This window comes from Hippoglossus hippoglossus, chromosome 15, assembly GCF_009819705.1.
Source record: "Hippoglossus hippoglossus isolate fHipHip1 chromosome 15, fHipHip1.pri, whole genome shotgun sequence".
Classification (NCBI taxonomy): domain Eukaryota; kingdom Metazoa; phylum Chordata; class Actinopteri; order Pleuronectiformes; family Pleuronectidae; genus Hippoglossus; species Hippoglossus hippoglossus.
The window spans coordinates 20,440,918-20,467,820 of record NC_047165.1 but is presented as its reverse complement, the minus strand read 5'-3'; the positions used below and the strand labels follow the sequence as shown (position 1 = coordinate 20,467,820).

Genomic DNA, 26,903 nt, shown 5'->3' with positions numbered 1-26,903 from the left:
AATATAAGAGGTCAAAGAATCAAACGGGAACGACCGGGGGAAACGGTGACGGGAGGGTGTTTTAGAGGGGGACTCTGGAGTAGGATTGTGTGTGTGTGTGTGTGTGTGTGTGTGTGTGTGTGTGTGTGTGTGTGTGTGTGTGTGTGTGTGTGTGTGTGTGTGTGTGTGTGTGTGTGTGTGTGTGTCCCATCTGTGCCATCTATGACATTTTACACAAGCGTAATTTTCCATTGGTCACAATTGGGGAGTTTTATCTAGTGGTCTCCAGGTTCAAGAGAATCTGATGGTTTCTAGTTTCCCCACTTTCTTTTTTTGTCTTTCATGTCTCTCATCTTCTCTCTGTCTCTGTCTCTGTCTCTGTCTCTCTCTCTCTTTCTGTGTGTGTGTCGCGGTCAGCGCGTACATGTATTGCCCAACACCCTTGGATGTGACCCAGTGTGTAGCCGCCGTTCATCACTGTCATGGGCGGAGACGCCATCGCTGACCTGTGGAAGGTCACCCAATGTCAACCCGAGCCTTGTGACCTTTTACCGTTGCCCTTTGACTTTCACCCTCATCCCTGTCCAGTGACTCTTTATAGCCCCCAAACCTGATATATGATATCATTACAAGCCACTATCCATTTCATCCAGTGACACCTTCTTTTCAAAATATCACCAACGTAGCATATCGAAGAGCAAAGTGGCTAAATTCGTACTATTTCTTAAGATGGACTTGTGTGTGTGTATGTTTTAAAGTGTGTGTGTGTTTTGAGACGGGGGTTAGGAAGGGGTGATGATGATGTTTTTGTAGGAGATTAAATGGGGCCGGACAGCATCTGTGTCATCAAATCTACTGCAAAATCAGCTGCAGCGACCAAATCATGATGTCATCATGTCAACCAGGAGAGAGGGACACTTCTCTTCTTTGTCACTTTGATTGATTGTGCGAGTTAATCATGTTCATCGGACTCCTATTACAAAATAAAAGCACTCAAATTGGGTAAAACTAGATAGCGGAGTGCTTTTTTTTTTTTACTTCTTAATATGAAGATGCTTGTTCCACTCGACTGCGCATACGTGGAAACCTTGTGTGTGTGTGGGACCGTGTGGGACCGTGTGTGAGCGTGTTTATAAGCATGCAATGAAGCAGGAGCAGGGGGGGCGGGGGGTCAATCAGTCATACGTGGAGGAAATGGGGCAATCTGGGGCTGGGTGTCAAGGAAGTGATGGATTTTAATGCTGTGATTGTAGTTAATGGCTCTTTAAATTAAATCGAGATTAAACGTCTCTGCTGCAGTCAGAGCTTGTATGTGCATTGAGCAGGTCCTGAACCCCCCCCTTAACGCTAACTCTTCATCTTCTCCCTCCTCATCCTCCACGCTGCAAGACTTTCTCTCACTCTTCAACTTATTCCAACAAACGCATAAAGGCTTTTCCATTTTAGAAAATGTAACATGTACATATTGTGTATATAAACACAGGGATGTGACCATGAATGTAGTTGGTCCATCCTCATTGCCAGTGTTCATCTTTCCAATATGTTTAGTTAGTTTAAAAAAACATTTTTCCAAGTGAAACATCTAATCTAAGATCTAATTCCATTTGCTCCATTTCAAAGTCATAATATTGGGACAGCGAGTTATAATTGGGCCCATACATCCTGCCGAGGCAGTATGGATTAATTCAAGTATGCTAATGTAATTCAATTTGATACAGTTAATCTTGTACTAATGCAGATTGAAGGATGTGAGCCGTAATCAAATACCTCTTAGCCCTTTAATTTGCATATGAGGTTTTTTTCTCTAAATAAAATTAGTCAATTTGTAATTATGTGACCTGGCCCATAATTAGTTTATCCATCAGTGCAGTTAACTCCACATCAGGAGTATCAGGGGGAGATGGACAGAAAAAGAGGGAGGCTGAGAGAAGGAGACGTATTTATCTATTCAGAATGAGAACACTCACAACATCAATTTGTCTTTCATTTAATAACCAGCTTCATGGTGAATCATGTGCTGCTTGAGGAAGATCTTTGGACTTGTGATTGGATAGTTAACTCGAGGCTGGTGGGATCTGATCAAGCAGCTGTGTATGACATGTCAACACTGAGCTGTATGCTTTTTATATATTCTATAACTTTCACCTATACAAGCTACATTCCGTATTGAGCCCTTTCATATTGTGTTGTATTTTATTTTATTTTGAGAAATAATATGTTTATTATATAACAGATATGTTACATGCATGCAATATATGCACAGTCATGTTTGTGGTGGTCACACATCATGGCTGCCCCCTGGCCGCCGCTCTGTGTTCAATCTCTTATCTATTATTCATTACACATGTTGCAAAGCATCTGTCCAGGAGATGTGTGGATACGTGTCTGTCAGTTTGGTTTTAAGTGTGGGCTTCCTGCCCATTCAGATTGCCGACATCAAGTGTATTCTACAAGTGTAAGCCTGCAACTAATGATTGTTTTCATTATTGATTAATTTCCCAACTGAGCAGTAATTCTTTTGCACTATAAAATGTCAGGAAATAGTGGAAAAGCTGATTGACTTATCTTGAGTGGAGTAAGACGTGTTCAAATCCTGTACTTCACTTGTGCTTTTGTAGAAAGTGTCAAAACTAAAACTATTCACAATGTATAATGGCCCATTTTTTAAGAGATATTAATATGATTTAGTATTTTATATATTTGGATCAATATTATTCATATTTTACACTGCATTGTGTGGGCATTGTCAATATAGAATCATTGCTCTCTTATTTCTATTTCTATATATGTTACCAGAGTAAACAATGTTCAATGTGCACAGCAATTAGAAACCTTAACTGTCAGCCACTCTAAATGTAGCGGAATAAACAAAATACAATTATCCCCTCTGAAATGTTATATAGTAGAAGTATAAAAAAACACCAGATTGACCTGTTAAAATGAAGTACTTATGTACAGCACTTGAGTAAATGTACTTACCTCCTTGGTATCCGAGTACTTATTTTCCCAACATTAATGTTAACTTGTATCAATCCACCAGAAACCTTTCATAATTTGTTTAATGGAAATTGAACTAAATAGTTTTTAGTATTGTTAAAAAATGTCAAAAGTGAAATTTTGCTCTCAGGTTGTGGACATTGTAACTACTCTTTCATAAATCATTTGACATTGTTGCTTTAATTTGCCTCATGATGACAACTGAAGCCTCGGTAATGTCAAACTCTACCATTGTCATGCTAAATTGAGTCTCTGTGTTCTGCAGTGCAAGTGGTCCAGAAAGGGATTCATCAGAACTCGATGGGCCCTGGCTGACTGGTGAGTTTTATTAATAAGTCCCTTCAATGACACTTCCATCCTTGTCTCTGTTCAACCTTGAATCATTACAACTGTATCATTGTGATTAGAGATGAAGATCTAACCATGTGAGTCATATCTGGCTTCAGCCGCAGTGGGCTGCGTGTGTGTGTGCGTGCCTGTGTCTGCCTGTGTGTGTGTGTGTGTGTGTGTGTGTGTGTGTGTGTGTGTGTGTGTGTGTGTGTGTGTGTGTGTGGTGTGTGTGTGTGTGTGTGTGTGTGTGTGTGTGTGTGTGTGTGTGTGTGTGTGTGTGTGTGTGTGTGTGTGGTTATCATAGGCAGAACAGACAGAGAAAGCAAGTTGCACAGCTGAATTCTCTCAGGACAGTGTGCCACAGAAGCAAGGAGGGATTTGATTACACATAATCGTGTTAGTCAAGCAGTTGCATATGACAGATGACAAAAAACATTACATGCCGTTGAACCTGTACGGGGTGAATACAAACGCTGGCTACCAGTGTGCAGCACAGGGGATCGGATGGGGGGAAGGTGGCTGGGGGGTGGAAGGCGGGTATAGTAATCTAATAGAAGGATGACATGAGAACTAAAGAGCTGAAACGGTAAGCATTTAATAGGGGCATGACGTTTGACAAGAGCAGCAGAGAGAGAGAGAGGCTGGTGAAGAATAGAGAGATCAGATCAGAGATGGGATGGACAGAGATAGCGAAGACCATGCATGTATTCATTTGTTCAGGATGTCAGTGAAGAATAAAACCCTCGAGATAAGACCAATTCCTTCGGGTCCCGCTGCTGAACACGATGCTTACAAAATACCCCAGATTGATAGGATCAGCAGGGCAGTGTTCATCACTGTACATTGAGCTATCTTGCTTTCCCCTGACAGGACAAACTAAAAGAAAGCAGATTAATGTTTGCAGTTGTCTATGCTGTGCAAAGGCCTGGGTTAAGAAGTGGTCTTTTCACATTTAGTTTCATCCTGGTTATTCAATGGATAATATTTTAACGTGTCAGGGCAGATAATTTTATTTTAGTAATGTTGAGAAAGTAAATTTTCTTTTTGCCACTTAGACTTAAGCCTCAGATGTGTAATGCCATTTAGTATGTATGATGTTCTGAGAGAAGCAGCTCACTCACAATGTGCTCTTTGATCCCAGTGCCTTTGATCTGGTCAACATCCACCTTTTCCACGATGCTTCCAACTTGGTGGCCTGGGAGAAAAGCCCTTCTGTCTACTCTGGGACCAGGCAGAAGGCATTGGCCTACGTTTTAGACAGGTACTGTACACACCAAACACTACTCCTGTTGCTCTTATGTTTTCATCTACCTACTGTAGCTAGAGTGAGATCAAGGGAAGCCTCCTGCAAACATCATTGAGATCTGACCATGAAGATGCAGTTTTCAGTGTTTGTTGAACTCATTCTCTATTTAAAGTTTTGACTCTTAAATATGAAGCAAAATCAAGTTAAATTCAACAGGAAGCCTTACAGTTATTTTAATTTTTTTCAGATAGCGTGCAGAATCTTGTTAATATTTGGAAGTTAATAAAGTTAGTGCAGAGCAGAGAGTATTGTTGTGTTTAATTAAAATCTGCAGATGACCTTTTGTTTGCCTCATCTTCATCTGGTAAAATTCATATAGATGAACAACACCAGGACTGATATTTTAAAATTAGTATTAAAAAAAATTATAATTAAGAATGTGAAATGCATAATAATAAGAAGGTATCAGATACTAGTCACAGTATAAAACCAGCATTTGTATTGTAATATAGGAGCGAGACTAAATAGCACAGGCACACCAGAGGTTTGGATGGGATTCAAGGCTAGACCAGTGGGATTACATCTGTCTGCAGAAGTAGGGGGGGGTCTTACTAACTACACGGTCTGTGGACTCCCAAGTCTCTTTTATCTGTTCTTTTTCTGTCCCTCCCTATAACTCCTTCTTACTTTGCAACTTTTCCTTTTTTTGTGGCGTAATCCTCATTTTTGTCCCACTGGCAAGCATGAAAGGATGCAAATATTCTTAGGCTGTTCAGCTACAAGTCTGTCTATTACACTTCGGTCCAGGGAACGATATTTCTCAAAATAGTAGAAAAATGAAAGTGAAATTTGGCCTGATTGTCCATAATTTTTTGAACTTATGTATTGTCCCACTATATATTAAAAGCCGTGGGTCACAAAAAGATAACTGAAAAATGTTAAACTTGCTAGAAATGTATTATGGAAAATACTGGTCCCCATATGATGAATTCTAATTAGATTTCTATGTTACCTGAGCAGGTTCATGCTCACTAGCACTGTTTCCATTTCCAGCAGTCTTCAGGTCTGTTTTTAGCTTTAGACATTGGATATTAAAAATTAATTCAGATATCAATTAAAATTGACCCAGGTATTCATAGTCCAAACATGATAAACCTTGAAATATGTTGTGAGCCACTGACTGTTAATTGTAGCAACAACAACAGGCTAATATTTACCAATTCAATTCTAGATTTATTGTTATATGTAAGGCAGTTTCCCATCTGCACATTTGAGCTCCCAAGAGGATAAACCCTTAGAACACATTTGGTGTTGGTAGGAGTAGGTATTGTCATAGCAATGGTAAAGATTTCTTCACTGTGCACTGAGTAAAGCACTGCCCTTATACAGGCTTTAACAAGCCAGGTTATCAATTCATAGCCCATGGTAATGTGATTTATGGGATATCCATTTGAAGCAGAGCAGAATGATAGAGTACATGGTGCAACCCCTGCTCCCTACCTGGCCATGCTAACACTGAATAAGAGCCGCGCAGCAGGTGACCTCCCATTCAAATAACATCAGAATGCATGAGTGGCTCCCCGCCGCTGCAGCTTTGAATAACTACATGCATATGGGTGGCATACATTATCTCCAGGCCATCTGATGTACATGAATTATGAGGCACTTCTCTACGGCGAGGTCATATTTTACCTGCGCTTCAGTCTTGATTTGATGAAAGAATGCTCTGCCTTTAATGGACAGGGAAGTGGGAGTGTTTTGAGAATATGGCAGCTTTTGCAATTTTTATTACGCTGTAACTTACCTGGATTTACTGGCATCATGAAGTTTGAAAAGGACCACTGTTGTTACTTACATGTAAGTGTTATCAATGTGTTTCCTCTTCTTTCATCATGCTTTCGCAAGGTGATTTATTTTCAAAGGTCCCCCCCTAATAGCGGAGTCTCCGAGTTCTTGTTGGGTGGCTAAGGAGATTGAATCGAAACTGTGATGCCTGACTGGCAGTTTCCATGCTCCCTCTCCCTCACTCCCCTTGTGTTGGAATGGTAAACTTGTTGTTACTTCTGGGCCATATCATTTAAAGGTTCCTTTTTGACAGGGGTGGGGATGAGAGGGGTAAGTGGTGTGAGGCAAGGTGGTGGTGGGGAGGTCGTTATATGCTCTGGCTACCCTGGTATTCCTTGCTAGGGGCACGGGGGTGGGATGGTGGGGGGCATCGCGCCTCAGTCGCTCACTTTGGGGGAAACCGCCGGGTGCAGATCCGGAGCACCGAAGTGAGAAAAAGCTGGCGGTGCAGCGGGAAGGGAGGAGGAGCACAAAGGGTGCTTGGGCTCTGTAAAGGGCAGTGAATAATGGGTCGGTCCTTTCACAGAGGCTGCTAACCTTTTGGCAGCCACCAGCAAACTCCATTCTCCTCTGCCGATCTGGGAGGACAATGTGCCCGGGCCGGGCTTTGAATGAAGCGCTACCACCAACAGTGTTCCCATTCAGCGGCTGGTTGGGAACCATCTTTTTGGCCATTGTCCTAACTCTGACTCCTACCCCCAGAAAACAGAGCAGGAAAAGGGACAGGGGGAATATCTAAAGCCAAACTCCCCCCCTTCCTTCTTCTCTCTCCTCTCTCCCTCTCTGAGCTCTAATCTCTCATTGCGAAATGGGAGATGAGGGGAGGGGTGCTGTTGAACACACTGCCAGCTGAGATCCTTGAGGCAGCCGGCACAGGAGCTGATCACACAGCAGCGGCGGGGACAGAGCTCTGCTGCGGGGCATCAAACTTCAGCCACCATCTTATCTGGGGCCCAGGCCTAATAATGCAGCTTGCAGCCCATTGAGAACACATCTGATAAGCCTTTTCCTCTGTGGCCCTTTTAACTGCTAAACGGTGTTTATCTCCAAAGTGCTTCAAGGCCTCTGGGGAACAATGCTGCGAAGGAACAGCGTTTAGCCAGCCAGACCTCACTATTGAGTCACATCAAAAAAGCACTGCTCTAAAGCCTGTTGCTGATGTGTGGCCCACTTCCTTGAGTGCAAACCAGGGCTCTGCTTGAATTGCATCCCCTGCTTGTTTTCCTGTCCTTTGAAGATGCACGCATCTGCTCAGGGCTGCATCAAGCATTATTTACCTTGTTGACTCAGCTACGCCTTGATGTATGGAAATCATTGTTTTAGATGTAATAGATTTTGTGTGGACAATGAAAAGAAAAAACTCCATATTTTGTTTCATGCTTTTAAAAATAGCTTGGTGTCTAGTTAAATTTAAGGAATAAAGTATTTGACACAAATGGACAAGATGCTAGAAATATGTATGTAGTTATTAATTATGCTTTTTTTGCTTATTACAGCTGATCAACTTAAGTGATGCTGAAAACACCTGGCCTCTCTGTATGGAAAACATGGCTGCTAAATGAGCCCATGAAATGATAGCATGAGATAAAATCAACAGGTTTTTTTTTCCTCTTCCTCAACAAAAATCCCTTTTGTGCATTGGCGTTTGTTTCTTTTTTTAAACTCCCATTCAGGGTGGCTGGTCCGGTTCAGGGGAGAACAGTTTTACATTACAACTGTGAAATCCTGGCATAAAGGCGTCCTTTGTGACGCGCCATTATTTTCACACAAATATAGTCCATTGTCACAGTGCTGAAGTTAATTTGATCAACATTGGGGACATTTAACTGTTTTGTTCGCTGAAAAGACTTGTTTCATGCTCATTTTCGGGGCATTGAAAAGCAATGATTGGCAGAAAAATAATGTTGCCGTTAACAATTCAAAGCAATTAGTTTCCCATGGGGAGGCAGTGGGCCGCACTGGCCACCACACAGCGATGCTTTGTCATTTTATGGACGGTCATCAGTCAACTGTCAGAGCGTCTCAAAGACCCCTCCAATCTAAATGTTTCCCTTTAGGCTTTTCCCAGAACAACAGGCTGAAAGAGGAGAGAAAGGCCGGCGAGTTTCCAGCCAATAGATATGTTGAGCTGCAAGAGGGAGGACTGGATAATCACACGCAGATCCTCCATAAAGCCTGAATGAATTTATTAAAGAGACTGTGTGTTTGTGTGCGTACGCGCAAGGGTACACTCTATGCCAAATAATTACATTTTTTAATACAGTGTCCATGTCATACATATGTCAATTTTTCCCTGATTTGTTCATATCTGGTTTCTAAAGAAACAGAAAGTAGGTACATAGGTCAGGTACATTATAATTTTTGTGTGTGTGTGTACAGGTGACTTTGTGTGTGTGTGTGTGTGTGTGTGTGTGTGTGTGTGTGTGTGTGTGTGTGTGTGTGTGTGTGTGTGTGTGTGTGTGTGTGTGTGTGTGTGTGTGTGTGTGTGTGTGTGTGTGTGTGTGTGTGTGTGTGTGTGTGGTGTCACTGTGATTTTGAGCTGCCTTCTCACCCTGGGAGGCCTTCAGGAGCAGAGGTTAATCTTCCCCCGTGTCTCTCTACTCAAAGCAGACCTGTTTTTCATCACAAGCACACACACACAGACACACACACAGCAAGGATAAGGACAGACATCACCATCTGAAAAGATCTTATATTCCCACACTTGGAATTTATTGTTGCGGCAATGCCAGAATTGAAACTTTACAGTTAAAAAGAAACGTCATATCCACAGTATAAAGGCAACTTCAATGATACAGTATCAATGAAAACAACTTAAGTAATTAAGTGGAGTGTTTCCCATGATTCCCAAGACGACAAATTTTGATATTTGTTGTTTATACACTTAGTTCTAAATAGCTCCTGCATTTTATCAGTTAGGGGCCTCAGAGCAAAAAAATAATAATGCTGAGTCCATGTTTCATACCTAGTACCAAAAGTACAGAAACAACTGAACTGTCAGTTTGTGATTTTTGATTTCATGTTGATGCATTTCCCTTTTCAGGAAAAAAAAAGCACCATATTATCATCATATAATTAATATAAATGTTTAAAAAATAAACATGTTATAACTAGACATGGACGCTGAATTGGCTTGAATTATGCAATATTGCAAAATCCAGTTGATTTTATACTGTAGTGATGCAAAGTCTCTAACAGATTTGTAAGTGATCAAATGACCAAAGCCAATGAACATCATGGAACCTGGTGCGTTTGGAAACACTGGAGGTCTGGGACCGATCTGTTTTCCAATCCAGACCGTTTTAGACAAAAGTTCATTCAGCAAAGATTCAGCAAAAATACATTCTTTCCACTCCACATATAATTCCATAAGCTATCTTCCCTATTCCTAAAAGACATCATTCCCATCTTGTCTGTATGTCGAAGGTGCTGTTAGTTCGCGCCGTCTTATTCGTTAACCTCTGTGTGACCGCTGCAGCATCCTTGCACCCCCTCAGCACCGCATCTTTCTGTGTGTGGTTGCTCTTGTCGGGATGGGCGTTACAGAGGAGCTAACAGGGGGACGAGGGGAAGCCTGTCCTGCAGAGTCAAAGGTCCTGTCAGGGCCTATTCAAAAAGACGTCACCCAGCACATTCTTCACAATGTTAACATTCTCCCAGATTCTCAACATTTACTTACAATGGATGGCTGCGTTCAGCCCAGCTATTGTGTGCAAAGTCGAATCTGACTGGCCAACTTATGGTAAGTCATCTTGTCAATATAATCATGACATGGCCCCCAATTGCACCCTCATAATCCCATATAGACTGTCTATTACGGCTCAGTTTAGCTGTCAGTCACAGCGAATAATCTGCAGAGGAGTCAGTGAGGGATTGAGGCTGGTGTGAAGGAGAAAGATTTAAAAGCAGCCAGGAATTATTGAGCTATACACGAGTGTTATGTGTTAAACTTAGATGCTGTCAGTTTCTGTGGTGAAAGAATATTTTCAGTGTTTTTTCACTTCTATGACTGTGTGTGTGTGTGTGTGTGGGAGAGACGTAGGATCGCAATGAGAGAGAATGTGCCGTGGTTGCTTTGTGCTGGTGGTTTAAGGAGCCTGGGAGCAAAGCCGGGGACCGTGTTATAAATTAGTGTCTGACCCCTGTCTTTGTGTGGCCCCTAGGAAGGCCTAACGAAGGCCCCAGCCCAAACCTCAGTGAGAACGGCCCTTGTGAGGAGCCTCTTTCAGGGGTGTCACTACGCGATGAATTGTCCAGGAGAAAGCACGTTTATAGACTGTGTAAAGGAGTGCGTCTTTGTGGGAGAATGTCACTGACACTGTAACAGTTTGCTTGAATGAACTGTGATGACGAGGCTAATGGGGGCCCCCTCCGAGGGTGAGGGTCAGTCGAGCGGGGGGGCCCCCCAAGCTTGGGACCCCCCACCCTCAGGCCCCTTTTCAATCCCAGTAGCTGTAAGTAATGTTGCGATTCTTCGCTTCCCCCCACAAAGGCCAAGGAAAAAGTCAACTTTCACACCAGCGGGTCACCATGAGTGCTTTAGGAAATGATCGTGTAAACACATTGTTACCTTTTGACCTGTGGCTGATACCTTGGAGCGGCAGACAAAACAGCCAGGCTGCGGGTATTAGACATGGCTGTTAGTGGGATAAAGCTACAGGACGTAGAGGAGAAAGACCTCCAGGCTCTGGAGAAACACCCATACACTCACTTACTCCCTGTCGCACATTTCAACTACTCTTTTCTTTGCACTTCCACACTCTTCTCTTTATCTTTTCTCGTGTCCTTGTTTGATTGGCACAGATTGCAAGAAAGTAAAACTAAGTTTGCACCTTGCTCAATTTACTTTTGGTTTTTATTCTACACTCATAACGGCAGACATGGTAAATTCTCTATTAGCTCAGGGTATACAAGTTCCCACGCCTATAACAACTGCACTGACGTGTATGTGCAGCCATTTTTACTGCTCTGCATTCAGGCCAACAGGATAAACTGGCCACTAACCCTGTTTAAATAGAGCCAAGTCTCTTAGCACCAGAATGTGAAGTCATTAATGACATCAGTCACAGTTTGAGAGTATTAAGGAACCCGCACACAAACAGTCTTTATCAGGCTGTGATCAGTGCGAGACTTTAATTTAGTGTAATAATTTGAACCATTGTGGTATGCAGTGAGTCTTTGGCTGAATCATCAATGGCTCTTCATGTTGTTGTGGAACATTGTAAACAACTTGAAAAAGTGCTGTAATTCAACCACATTGGTTAAGAAAGACGACATGTTGTCCTTACTTGTTGAACCCGTGCAGACCTGATATTAAGATCCATCCTGAGTCATCTGATCACAGATGTCAGTGCTAAGTTCAGGTCTGAACGCACCCAAATGTGTCCTCAATGTGTCCTGAGATTCGATGACTCAGAACACATTCAGAGATGGTCTGATCGAGACGCATGTGTCCACAGTTTCTTCGCTTTGTGAGTGTGAATACATCCTGGACCACATATAAAAGAGCGTCTATCCAGCTGGCATCCTCTCACCTGCTACTGGACCCAGGGTTTCTAATACAATTACTCTGAAGAAGAAGAAGTACACTCAAGCTGCTTTTCAGACCTGCACTAAAGTCACCTGAAATTATGTGAGATTGCATATTTCAGAGTCAGCTGCTTTGGACACTCTCTGGAGTTTCTCCTTCCACTTCCTGAGTAAAACTCTGGAAAATGTCCAAGTGAGCCCATTTAAGAACACAGCAGGAGATCCTCTGCAGGATTCATCATGAATCAGTGGGTGTGTTTATAATGTGTCTAACACACAATGGATGCAAAACTGAAAAAACAAAAAGAATACAAATATCTGGATGAAAAAGTAGAGTCATACACGTAGAAGACACCGACAAAGATTTCAACTTGGAAAGAACAAGATTTTGTGATAAGGGCTGATGCTGGTGTCAACGTGCTCTAAACCAAAACATGTGATCTCTGCAGCAGATTTGGAGTGCATATCTGAAAATGGCTTCAGAGAAATGATGGAGCTTATTACTGAACAACTGTGCTGAAGTAAACTGTTTAAGCTGCGATAAAGGTTAAGTAGAAATCAACAAGTTCTATCTAATGCATTCATGTAGCCTGAGGGTCTTTGTGGGTCCACATAGAGTAAATGTAACTAGCTGCACATGTCTTTAATCACCCATAGATACACCTACAAGTTTTGGAGTGGATCAAGGCCCCAACATTTCTCTTGCACCTCATCACTTCTGTTCTGCCCCACATTGTGGTTCTGTATTCTTCTTCAGATCCTGTCACTTCAGACATTTTCTCTGCCAAAAATGTCTGACACGACTTCCCTCAATCTACAGTAAAGCTTTAACAACAATTCAATACATTTAAATAGTTAATCTGCAAATAATAAGTCATTTAAGTCATGTTTCAAATGGCAAAGATTGACTGTTTGTTACTTTGGAAATTCAATTCTAGATCATGCTGCCCTCATCTCCATGGTGACCCCTGTTGAAAAATCCACGGAATAGAAAGACGATCCAGTTTCTCTTTAATATAATGCAATGTCAAAATGACATACTCTCCATTTAATATAATAGCTGCGTTCCTTTACTCCAGTCACCTTCGCCTCCGTGCCGTTCCTTCTCCCTGCCTCCTAGAGAGGAAATGGTCATGCTTTACGGCGGCCGGCCAGAGCCGAGACCCACCACTAAGAAGGAGCTTCTTCTCTCTTTACAGCCCCATAAATATATTGTTATCTGGGCCTGGGAAGTCCACAGTGAGATTTATCTGCACGATTAGTGGAGATAGCGAGCCAAGCATCCTGAATCATTAATTAAGAGGCTGTGCTACGTCCACCTTAATTTCCTATCTCTGCTCCGTAGAAGAGCCACTTTTAAGAAAGTGATGAGGCAAAGGAGTTAATTATATGTCGCTTAGGTGTGTTTTTTTAAGCACTCGGATGCTGGCGCTGTGGCGAGGTTCCGGAGATTTGGAAGTAGTTCATGACAGAGAGGATCAATACTCTGCGGATCCTTTGACACTGTCGGGCTTAAAAAGCAATGCATTCACTGTATTAAAAACATTTGCAAGACAAGAGACAATAAAATGTGCTGGATTTAAAGACCCTTAAGAGGCATCAAAAGAGCAGGAGTCACTTTAGTTACAGGCCTGCTGAGGGAGAGCCTGTGGCAGCAGGGGCAGATTGAGTCTTTCAAGCTCTTAAAGTCTGTTTCTGATCGGAGGACTAAACCCAGAAGCCCACGAACGAATCCAGAGAGTCAGAGGATTTTGTGCTGCTTAGCTCTTTTTTTGAAAAGCAGATCTAAAGGATCATATCAAAAGAAATGATCAAAATGTAGAATTTGAACTGAATGTTGAACCCCTATAACATACGCTGATATGAATGAACTTAATGTGGTTCAGGGATGACATGGGCGCTGTGATCGGCCGTCCCAGTGCTGTTTGAATTTTTTTTTTTTTTTTCATTAACTGCATATAGGAAGCTTCATTTAATAATCATTCTGAGGGTGACAGGATTATTAGGATTATATAGTTTAGATTTTCTGGTTCATATCTCACTCCTGACCATTTGTCCAAAATTTATTTTCAGGATTGCATTCTGTTCAAATATATCCTGTTTATCTATAAACCTGGAAATCATCTTCATAGGCCTTATGTATTTCCTGTTTGTATTTCATGTCACATGTTTCTTAGATTGTCTCTATCTGCTCCATTATTGCATCTACACTCTGTGTACTGTTATAAATCCTGAATGATGTAAAACTATTGTACCAAAAGATTGTGTTGGACCAAAGACAGCTGTCAGACAGCTCAGCAAAGGTGAAGAGGCTCTGATCAAAGTGATCAGGCCACTAGGTGGTGCTGTGGTCCTCATGAATTAAATACCCTGAGGTCAGGGGGATCATGGCAGCTTGAAAAAAAAAGTCTTTGACAGCTCATGGTGATGTTTGCCAAGATGATCTTCTCTGTTATTTATCATCAATGCTAATGATTTGGGATCATTAGGGTCATGGTGTGTTTTGTGCCAGAACCCAACACAGCAATGATTGTTTAAAACATTGTCACTGATGAGTGGTTGTGGTGTTTTGCAGGATCACAGACCAGCGGTTTGAAAAGTTGCCACATTTTGTCTTTGGGGACTTCAACTTCAGGCTGGACTCAAAGCAGGTTATTGAGGTGAGTGCTTTTGTTTTCTTTCTGATGAATTTCAGACGCACGGCTTATTATAGAGATTATGTGTGCAATATGCTGAAAATGTGTGTACAACTGTATGATAATATATTATATACATGTGCGTTTGACTGCCATCAAACTCAGAGTAATATAAAGTGTATGTGTGCGTGTGTTTGTGCGTATTCCAGAGAAACTGCAATATAGTAAAAGTGGTTTTAGTAGCCCCCTGTCTCTTTAGAGTTATGACTCATTAAATGCTTCACTGTGGCTGGTCCAGCTGTGTTTGCCAACTGAGCCTCCAAGTGCATTGTTATGTTATGGTGCCATTCACGGCTCTTTCTCTCTCCCTTCCTCTCCTGCTCCCTCCCTCCCCTCTTTCTTCCTCTTTCTCCTCCTCCTCCTTCTCCTGGTGCAAATGAGGCCAGTGAAAGCCAAGGTAGCGCAGTCATTCAGCATTCTCCGTGACGCGATGGCCGTGTGTGGGGGGGGGGGGGTTAGTGGCACAACAATTAATAAAGGGCCCACCACAGACAGTGGAGTCCTATGATAAGAGAGTGGGAGAGCCACTTGTTGGCCGATCCTCTCCCTCCTCTCCAGCACAATGGCCCTCGAACCAGTGGGCCTGTTCAAGGTGTGGGCATTGTTCATTTCAATCAGGGCCCCATTCATGGGAGAAGGGAAGAGGAGGGAAAGCTTTGTGAATGGCAGGGTTTTGCTCAAATGACTTAGGAAGGACTTCACTCTGTGTGGCGCTCAAGAACAAACTTTATAGCAGTTTAGTCATCCGGCCACTAGAGGTGTGGTGAATCAGCATCCCCTCGAGGATACCCAGCTGAAGTGGGAGGGCCGTCACATGTTTTTACTCAGCAAATCCATCAGGGGCATTGATTGATTGCTTCAACATTTGTGCAGTACATTTGATTATGGTTCCGTAATTGGGTCACATTAACCCGCTGATCATGTGAACAGTGTTGCTTTGGAGATAATAAATCCAAGTAGAGAAGCCACAGCAGCAGATGTGCAAACACTGAGGCTATTCAGACGTGCAACTTAATGTCACCTGGCACATATTTTAGGTCACAGCAGTGGTTTTATAGCAGTAATGTGCTGTTTCATATATTATCCACATTGCTGTGATAAAACACTCTGTGCTATGTGTAATAAATCATAATAATTGGTTTCATAGGAAAAATGTGTTTTCATTACCAATAAAGTTTAATACAATATGGAGGCGTTTTACACGAAAGGAAAACATCCAATCATACAAAGTCCGATGAGATGATTTGGATCTGTGGAGCGAAGTTGCTCTCGTCACCCTCTCTGTGTCTCGACCACTCTGAAATGCTGTTTGAGTGCAGCGCGGGTCACGACCCCTTTTCCAGGGATGTGTTAGGCTTGCATCGGTATGTATCCATCTCTGCCCCCTCTCACCTCCACACAGCTCTTTTCTTATGCACCTTGGCCCCCTATTTACATCCGGAGCGAATACACACACACACACACACACACACACGCACACACACAAACCAATTTGTTAGGCCAAATGAAGCTGATTGATTCACCCTGTTTACAGGGGTGTGGCAGCAATGCAGGGGGTCCTTTAGGCTTTTTAGACTTCCCCTCCGGAAGTTAGAGCTGCGGGCTGTGGCATAAACCACACACACACCTAGACATTTCCCCTCCACCTTAATGAGTTCTTCAAACATACTGACCATTTAATGGGGACAACAGAAAAGACTAATGATGTCATCTTGTGAGAAACGGGCCATTAAAGTGGCAGCACTGCTTCATATAAACCCGTCCTGTGCCCTGGCCAACCTGTCTGATTTAACAGTGACCCGCGTGTGCGGCAGAGAGAGCTGTGATATCGCCAATAAACAAATGGGTTGCAACCTTGGTGCAGGATGTAAACTCACAGCCGAGGGGCCGTTTTAAGCCCTTTAATGACAATTAATGTCAACAGGACAATTAGTGCACATCCACTGGAGTGCTTAACTGTAGATGGGGCTGGTGGTGGATCGATCGCCCATACTTATCAGAAGATTGATTCGGACAGAGAGAGGGTGGCTCTTGTTCTCGCAGTCTCATTTTTTCGCTCTCCTCACTGGTCTCGCTCCAAGTTCAATTGATAGGAAAGAGCCCGAAAAAGCAGTGCAGATGAATAGATTTGTTTGCTGCGTTAAGTGGACAAAATAATCACCAAAAAAAAGACTTGTCCTTTTGATTTGATGATAATCGGGGACAACCATGAAACTCCCATGAAGGATCCCCAGGCCCTACTCTGAGAATCACTGGAACAGAAAGTCGTCCAGTCCATTTATACAGCTGCACACTACACCACTTCTCTTCTTCTCTGTCTCTGCTCCGTTGTGGGCGACTAGAACTGTGGACAACCACTAGCCACTCCCCTGTCACCCATCCTCCCTTGTGGGTGGGTGGATGGGACAGGGGTATTTTAGGATGTATCCATGTGTGTACAGAAAAGGAGGTGGGTTTGGAAGGGGGTGGATTTGTTATTGTCACAGGGGCAAATTCCAGGTGGCAAATTCCTGGCATGCTTGTGCGGCAGGATCAGTAACCAAAGGCCTGCGGCAGTCCCCTTTTTGCCCACCCTGGGGCAAACCCCATTAATTGTGTCCGACAGAGGGAATTGGTTTCAATTGACCCCCATTCAGCGGCCCTTTGACTGGCAGACAAGGACACAGCCACGTGGAGACTAATGCTAGGGCTGAGCAGCCTGGAGGTGGTCCAGTCCCCACCAGCCTTGTCTTTTCCTCTCCCATGGGTCTGATCATGCTTTGGCTTGATCATGCTTTGCATCGGTGCTGATAAAACAGGAAACCACAAAGGAAACGTTTTGCCTGGAGAATCAGATGCTTCACAGCCCACTTGCTGATGCACCGCTTGCCCGTTTCTTTTAATCCCTTATCGGGCAATCGTGTCCAAGCAGCCATTCAAACCAGTAGTAATTAACTGACTGGAGCTGCAGTGCATGTTGTTCCAGACTGGAGACCTGTTACATTAGAATCAGACCTTGTACATGAGACCTGATTCTCGTGTTTTGATCGTTGGTATCTCAACATCCATCTGTGTGCTGAGTGTGCAGGTATTATTCGAAATGTTACACACTAGGTTCTCTACATAATCCATTACTACATAATTGTATAATTGTGTGGATTAAACAGGCTGTTGACATTGCAAATTTGAAGAATCTGATAAAACAATCCTATTATTTATATGGTCACTTTCTAAAGTGTAAACAAATGTAATGTAAAGATCAAAATTGTTTCATGGCAGAAAATGTTAAATTGGGAGATAGAGGTCAGTGAGGGCTGTAATGGGATTGGGATAAATTCACAGATGTTGCAGTCGTTTGCTGGGGTGAATCTTCAGCTCAAATTTTACAGTTTGTTCTTATTGATCATCCATCGAGAAACATTTCTCAGCTCTATGACTCGATTAAGAAAAACAAGTAACAGTTTAATATTGCTCATTTTGTTTCTCCCACGTCTTTTCTGTCTCTTTCTTCATTACTCTTTTATAAGCACTCATGTGGTCTGTGACAGAAATGTTTTATAAACCTCCAAATCCTAAAATACAATTGTTATCCCTACTCCAACTTTGATTGGTGAACAGTTACTCTGTCATTGCTGACACTTATTAGCATTCATTACCATTTCTATAACATCTTATTCTTTCATTTCCAACTTCCTCCAAATAACGCTGTTTTTTAATGTAATTTAATCAGCCTAGGTTGTAGTTCAAGCCCTTAATTAAGCACCAACATTGTGATGAAACACACTGATTTACACTTGACAACATGCTGCAGGTACAACTGATTAGAAACTTGGGATGGTGGATCTTTTGGAGCTGCCAATATCTGTCATGTATGAGTTGTCCTGCAGGAACCCCAAAAATCTTATTATGGAGACCATGTTCAGCTCTTAAGGCCGCGACTGAGAGGTGGCACCTCCCTTTTTAGAATCTGCGACATGAAGCCAGGTCAAATCACCCCTGTTGACCCATTCACACCAACAGCAAACACAGTTTTTCTTGGTCCCATGCTTTAGTCAGAGGGAGGTGTAAGGTGTATAATGGTGTGTGAGGGAGTGTGTGTGTGTCCCTGGAGGTGGCCAGTGGCCGTGAATCAGCGGTATCGATGACAGTCTCAGGGCTCCGTGCCTAGACTTCCAGTATATTTAAAATCCCTCCTAATTAAACTTAATAGAATGTAAATTTAATATCTGCAGAGATTGTGTGCTGCTGGCCAGCCCGCTCCAATTTAAGGATTGATAGAGGCCAGCGGGAAGGTTAATTGCTGACTTGATCTACTGTCCCCGTGACACGGCGTGGGGCTGCTTTAATTGGGCCTGATCTGCTGCTACATGGATAGATTTCATTAGGCTCGCTGGCCTCTCGCTGACTTGACAGGGGTTCGGAGCAGCACCCCCTTTCTGCGTCTGCAGGAAGTGCAGGGGGGGCCAGACCGGGCATCAATCTTCCTTCCTTTGTCCTGTGTCCTTTCTCTCGCTTAAGCAGCATGAAATTAAAGGTGGGGCCCCAGACTAGCCCCACTCCTAATGAATGCTGTAAAATGCTCAGTAATGACAGGACGACATGATAGATCATTCATTTTTCACTCTGTGGAGTCGCTCAGCGCACATGCCCATGACAGCGGAGATGGAAATATCAGTTAGCAGTATTTAGGGTTACATATACAGGAAAAATCATATTGTTCTTATTATATATATTTTTATTGCTGCATGTATGTGTAGAATTTTATACATCAGGCTCTGGATGAATTGCTTCTCTATTTTTGTAAATATGTATGAGCTGTTTGGAGATGCCAAACTTACATTTTTGAAGAAATTAGATTTCTTTGAACCAGTCAGGAAAAGTGTAATCAACTGGATGGAGAGTATACCTCTGCCCAGGCCCCTTAAATACAATCAAGCTGCACCAAATTTCACTCACTCATACTCATCAGTTCTCGTAATGTGACTGATTCTTTTTTCATCAAGATCCATGAATTATTCTTCTTGGATCCAAACCATTTTGTGGTAATCCGTCCAGTAGTTTTTTTGTGCATACTTGCTCACAAACAAACAAACAAACAAACAGGGTAGAAAACAAAACCTCCATGGCGAATTGTGTAAAAAAATAGAATAAAATTTTACAAATTTTCTATCTTGGATCCCAATCATTTTCTTTAATTCGTTATTTTGTTATTAACATTTTCACATGTCCTCAAAGTTTAAACTATTGAAGGCAACTAAACATGTTGTGTGTGCATGTCACCTGCAGAAACCAACAACAGTTCATCAAATAGTTGATGGCCGTTGTTCCTGGCTGCTGAACCTAGTCTGGGTAAATAATTTGCACCAGTAAAGGCTAAACAGTTTTCCCTTTTTAGTCTGACTTTGACTAGCATGTGTGTATCTGGCCAGCTATAAATCAAAAGGTGGCCAGTGTAATTAAGTGTACACTACATTAGTCAGGCTAATTAATTTTGGGAGCCATCCATCCATTAACCAGCGGGCCAGCACTGATTGGGCCTCTGTTCTGTGGAACCCCTGACACTGGGGACCACGAGCCTCCTTGGCTGCCCTCAGCTTCTCATGCATTAACACCCAGAGTCACAGATGTATATGAACACACATATTACACACACAGACCCTCAATCAGATTTGGAGTAAAATGGGAGTTTATTATGAGAAAATTGGCGGTTTTATGCCAAAGTTTTTCTATTCTCCGTCTTTACTTAATTCATTCTCAAATGTAGAGAAACAAGCTAGACTGAGGGGACGTATTAGGAAGGTTGTATTTGACTTTTTTGTTTGTGCACCAAATTGTATTTACAAATAGTCTGCATGGTTTCTTGTAGCCCACTAAATCAATAAACTTTTCTGTGGAAGACAGCCCACCTGACACTGTCTTAATAGTCCTGATGCAGTTTCCCCCGCCCCGGTTTACTGCCCCACACAAAGACACGTAAAGTTATTTGCTTATTTACACCCACTGTTTGGCCCAGGCCTGTTTACAGCTTCACAGGTGAAGCTTGTGATGGAGACGTTTCTTTACAATACAATAAAAGCATATTATCTGGCTAGAAGAGTCCAATCTATCACAATGAGGGCCCATTATATCACAGATAACCCATCTGGATATAGAGGGAGACTATTCCCTCTAGACAACAGCGTCTGTTCTCTCTCTCTTCTCTCTGTTTGCTTTCGATGCTAATGAATACAGCTCTGAAGTCACAGAGGGAAGAAGAGTTCAGCTATGAGGGCGTAACTTGAGCAATGCAGCTTTGATGGGAGCGCTGTCCATATAATTAAACGCTGGCAAATGAAGAACAAGCAATGGCTTCTGTTGGTGCTGCTCATTAACAACAGGCCGTTTGAGCCCGGCGCCAGCCATGCTATTGCCACTGTGTACTTGAAGGGGGGGGGCACTGTGACTGGCAGCTGGGAACACCATGCCAACGGTGGGATGGCGTGACAAACCAAGCCAAGGATGAGCGCAGAGCCTGGCACTAACGGGACCTGCGGGGTTAGGGGGGGTCGGCCGCCTCGCAGGGCCCTGGGGTTGGCCCCGGTCAGGGACGTTGCCTGAGTTACCCCTCGCTCCTTCACCTCTGCTGTCTCCTCCAGCTCTGCCAACGTTCAGATGTCTCCTTTAAATCCAGACTTGTTGCTGCTGCTCTGTCACTCCTTCTCCCAGAACAGCTTTATTGTTGTTTATCAGAGGAAACTGACTTTATCGCGCCCATTTGTTTGTTGTTTGATGTGCGTAATGGAGTGCTGCTGAAGCCAAGTCTATAATTTCTTAAATACTGCGATTAAAAAACACACAAAGTAAACTAAATGCTCCTTATCTCACCCTCACTCTCCCAAGTGCATTACCTCCCTCAGTCTTTCAGTTACTTATTCTCTTTTACTTTGTCCTGTCCTCTTTTATTACCTGTCTAACCATTACCTCCTTATCCTAAAATATTATAAGAACATTTTTAATATTACAAGAAATACGTCATAATATAACAAGAATAAATTAATAATATTACAACAAACTCGCATTATTACAAGAATAAAGTGGTAAGATCATGACGATAAAGTCATAATATTACAAAAATAAAGTCTTAATATTATAAACCTGTCGCCTGTGTTAAAATGAGGAATGTGGAGCATCTTGTTAGGTTATGCTTTAGTAAAAGTTTCACAAATAATGAAATTCGTAATCTTCTGGCTCATCAGCACCACATTATTAAAAAGTATCAGGATTTTGAAAATATTGTGCAAGAAACTGTGTCTATTCTGAAGAAAGAACCAAACAGACTCGGAGGAAATTTCCTCCCTGGTGAGTACGTGTTCTCCTTGCTACTTACTTCCATATTTCTTTTTCTCAATATAGTATGATTTTTTTATTAATATCTGGCTTGATTCTTGTAGTACGATATTCTTCTCAATCACGACTTAATTACTGCAATATTATGACTTTATTCTCGAAAAATATCCTCTTTTTTTCAATATAGTCCTAGAACTCCTCCGTACAAATCAGAGCCACAACACAAGGATTATTTTCATCTTCAATTAATCTGCTGAATATTACAAATATATAATAAAGTCACTGAATTATCTTTTCATCTGTAAAATCTCTATTAAAATCTCACAAAGCCCTGAATGGGGTCTTACACCCAAAATTACTCGGTTTATTATCATAGAAATGTAAGAAACCAACAAATATTACTTTACAGAAGCTGGCACCATATGGATTATATATGCAGTGTATAAGCCAAAAGCTGTCAGTGCATTAAAAACATACCAATTAAACGTACCAGATCCTTCTGTCTGTGCGATTCAAGAAGCCTCATGAAAGAAGGAAATTACATTTATTTTTATACAATGCAATTTAAACTATTTACATCTTATTTAAAATAATGAGATTATTCTTTTGTCTTGTTTGATGCTGTTGTCAAGATTATGCAAACGACATAATTATTCCAAATCCAATCAGTGAACAATCGCATCAGTCTGTGAATTCAAGTCGACTCAATACTGAATCAATGTCGTTTTTATTTCATCCAGTACTTTTTCTTAACAATGTAATCTCTCTATAAATCAGGAATAATCAAATTTGCCCTCCAGCTCAGTCTTTCTTTATCTCTTGCCTTATTGATGGTTCGTCGTCTCCTGTAGCTCAGAATGGACCCATGTCTTTGAAATCAGCAAACAGAGATGCTATTATTTAGTGCAGATCAAATGTGGCATAAACTGTGAGGGATAGGGATCTCTTTGTGCCTGGCACATAGTGTCCGACTTCTATGATGTCAGTCTATTTTTGACTAATGCAGTCCTCGGCACAATAATTGTTTTTCTCTCTCGAAAGCATCGAGTGGTTGCCAAGATAGCACATGTTGTCTCTGGGGGCTGTGCATAAACATGCGCACACACACACCATCTCCAAAGCCATTTGCAGCATTATATTCATTATAGTTTCTTCTAATGCATATGCAAATAGCAGCCTCTCTATGAATGGCTGCACATGGCTGAGTTCACTACCCACTCAACAAGTCGCTCACAGTTCTTATTCAAATCAGATAATATCTTTAAGTCGTGGTGTTTGTTCGCCGCGGCTCATTCCTTTTATAAAATAGAAACGGATGAGTGATGATAGATGCTGCTGTTGTTACAGAAGCCAGAAGAAGTGCTCATTTTATTTAAACTATTTGCACTACAGGTTTCCCCAGTGAGAATCTTTATTGTCAGCAGCAGAGTGATGTTCCTTCAGAATGGCTCATTGTAGCTGTAAACCCAGCGTTGGCACCATGGGCTTTTAAACAACTCTGCAACCTGACATTAAAAGTCACTGGGCCCCATTCACACACAAATATCCCATCATATTTAAGAGGGCCCATTAAGGGCCACATTGAGAATTCATGGGCCTTTCTCCCGGCCCCCCTTGTGTGATTTATCTGTGACGGCCATATTGCCGGGCCCTTTCAGAAGGAGTGGTTCCACTTTTTGTCTTAGGAGGCCCAAAACAATGCATCTCAGGCCCATTTCTTCTGTAGGGCCTCCTCTTTCAGGGGGCAGAGAGAGCCGGGGCTGGCCTAACATCTGTTTGTGTCCGGAGCCAGGCGGGACCGGAGCACAGCGTGCCTCGGTGGCCCCCTTCTCCTCTCCCTGGGGGTCTTTGTTCCCGATTTCATGCTATCAGAGCGGCAGCATGTTTTCCTGCGCGGAGCTGTCAGGGGCATAAAAGGCCCTGAGTGGGGTCACATCAAGAGGGATGGGCATGAAAAATTGGTAAAATGTATCACAAAGCCCACCCACTAGATGGTTGCCTAGCGCCCTGTGCTGGGGTGTCAAGACCCCTCCTCTCCCCCCTGTACCTTCCTCTTCCCCCTTTCCTTGGCTGAATTACACCTCTCTCTCCCACCCTGGTGGACAAGCACATCATTTAGATGAAATGGTGCAAACAAATTAAAGGGTGGTGCTCCAAATGAATCAATGTTCTTTGTGTGTGAGGAGGGTTTTTGTGCTTCGCCAGGGGTCTTCTCCTCCAATGCACACTGGAAGGAAGGAAGGTCACCTGGCTGAAAAAGCCATCAACTGCTGTGGTAGCTCAACTGTTGCTACAGAAATGTTAAAGCAAGTCAGTTTTATTTATAGAGGACCTTTCGTACACAGAGGTAGATTCAAGGTGCTGTACGGGGACATCAATCTAAAATCAGAAAGCAATTTACAACCATTTTCAGCAAAATAAGAGATGAAAAAGAGCAGCATAAAGAGGTAAAGAGATTAATAGTGGTAAAACAAATAAAGAGGCAAATTCTGTATCAAAATTTAAAAAATGACATTGAAGGAGAAAAATAATGCAAAGTAGATAGAGATATGTAAAATAATGAAATAAAATACAATGATGGTATGACCTCGTAAAATAGTTTAGTCCAAGTCACTTGAGAATAAAAAAGTTGGTTAATATGGTTTTACAAACTGCAGTGGATAGAACTTCCCTAAGACCATCAGAGAGAGAAGGTTAAATTATTTTCTGTAAGAAAATAAATCACTCCTTCACGATGGAATATTTAGGCCCTCTTAAATTTAAAGAAAATTAGAGAATAAAGTAGTATTCTCAAATTCTTTTTCTTCAATATGGCCCTTTTACTCTGTGCAGATATGATCAATGTTTATCAACTGAATCTTGATCTAATTAGTTAAAGATGTCCTATTGCACAGTGCTAACCAAGCTCCAGTCCTCTTGCAAGAGTCCAGAATTAGACTTTCATTAATTGTTTGGTCCTGATCTTTATCGAATGCCAGAGTAATGAACTCAACGGGCTGCGCTCCTATTGGACCATCACTAATCACCAGTCACTGATCGGGCCTTCGATATTCCGTAATTGACTCAGCACGACAAATTACCTCACCTCTGTTTCCTTTAATTGATTCCCAGCCGGAGCTATGGTGGAATAGGTAAATTAAATGAGTGTGCGATAGTTTCAGGTGCTCAGTGTTTTCCCCGTACCAACAGCATTTAATGTGCGACAATCATTGCTTCACGGTTGTATGTGAATTTGTTTCCCCATTAACAGTATAAATGTTATTTTTAAGCCCGAAGCGTGGAAAAGGGAAAGCATGAATGGCCGCAGCGCTGCCGGCTACTCCTTCACATCACAAAGCTCCTAATTCAAAACATAACAGCTGCAGCTAACAACATTCAAATGAATGCCACATTAAGATGGCTATTGAGCGTTTAAGCATGCATGGCCTTAGAGGTGGAGGGAAGCCGGTACGTTAAACAGGCTTGTAGACATCTGCCGCGGTTGGTTTCAAAGTGCTGACTAAAAGTGGCAGGGGAGGTTTCTCAGATTAAATCTCTCATTAGGTTTTCTTTGTACAGGTGGCAGTAATGTGTCAAGAGCCTGGCCTGAAACAATGTCCTCCTCCTAGTGGGACTAATATGCCTCAGGAGAATCCACCCTCCTTTTACTGCCACTACTTTACACACAGACTCTGTCACAATGAAGCATCTGGTGGCCTTTTCCTGTGTAGAAGGCTTTTCCACGGCCATTGTGTCTGCTAGTGTGCATGTGTTAGAGAAAGAGACAGAGCGGAGACTCGGTTCAATCCTGTGCCTCCAGTTGTCTTGTTTAAGTTACTGTGTGTTTCTATTATATGATGAATTTTTACCTAAAATGTTTGGAGATCATTTTTGAGTACTTGCTCCCAGCTGAGACCATGAGTTTAGGTGGGTGGGCAAGTGTGTGTGCTTGTGTGAGTGTGCGTGCGTGCGTGCGCGTAGCCCCCCAGGAGTGGGAGGTCGCCGGGGTCAAAGTGATGAATTTTTATAGGCCTGTTCCCTGTGTTTCAGCCCTGTCCCTTTCTCTGCGCGCTGCACTGCCTCTCAAAGACAACCATGCAGGGCAATTTGTCCTGCGGGGCCCTGCAGAATGGGCCAGCAGAGAAGTTAAATACCAGGGGGGAACACACACACACACACACACTCACACAAAACATACACATACATTCAGTTTCTCTCTCTCTCACACACACACACACACACACACACACACACACACACACACACACACACACCACACACCAACACACACACCCTCAGCCCTGTTGTCCTGAATGATTTGTGGCCTGTCCATTATCCATTCCAAGGGGACAAATGCTTTTGGCCAGTTTGTGAAGGTAAAGCCAGAATGGCAGCCCTCAATGCGCGCCATTGTTTTTAGAGAAGTTTCCCAGATGTTATAATGCACAAGATAAATAGGGCACATTATCACTACCTCGCACACCCTCTTACCTCTCCGTGCTCGGTTTTTGGCGAGGGCGTGGCAGGTTAGGAGACCTCCTACTACGCACACACTGCCGACAGCCCTCGGTGTCAGCTCTCACGCAGCTCAGTGAGTTCATGGGAAGGGTTGAGAGCTTGTGTGTGTGTGTTACTCACTATTAGGGGTGACGCAGGCCAGGTTTACTAGGGTCAAGCGTTGACCAGTGGGTCACCCACAGGCTAACTTTAGGGGTGATAATGTTTCCACTCTCACCTCCTCCATGTTGACTCCCCAGGCCGCAGTGTGTGTGTGTCAGTGATGAATCCGTCGTGTTTGGAGACATTAAATTAGTCGGACTCGGGGAGAGAGGAGTGGATAACTCTGGCTTGTGTCCAGTCAGATCGGGTGGGGAGGGTCACAGCTGATTTACTGGCTTCCCTGTGTAATAGCTGGCAGGAACGTAGGAGGCCAAATTTGTTGTTGCCTACTTTGGATGCCCCCTTCTACCCTGCTCGGGCAGATGTCGCAATCATGC

At 42.7% G+C, this 26,903-nt stretch overlaps 1 protein-coding gene across 9 annotated transcripts in view; it reads left to right on the top strand.

The window, feature by feature from the left end:
* LOC117775372 (inositol polyphosphate-5-phosphatase A) overlaps positions 1-26,903 on the top strand; it is a 149,551-nt gene that overhangs the window by 89,456 nt on the left and 33,192 nt on the right. For all 9 annotated transcript variants that reach the window (XR_004616258.1, XR_004616257.1, XR_004616256.1 and 6 more), the window contains exons 7-9: positions 3,242-3,294; positions 4,448-4,567; positions 14,502-14,586. Coding sequence is in view for 6 of the 9 variants with exons in the window: in XM_034608456.1 (XP_034464347.1) it covers positions 3,242-3,294; positions 4,448-4,567; positions 14,502-14,586 (258 nt within the window). In the remaining 3 variants the exon portion in view is untranslated. The remainder of the gene's footprint in view (positions 1-3,241; positions 3,295-4,447; positions 4,568-14,501; positions 14,587-26,903) is intronic.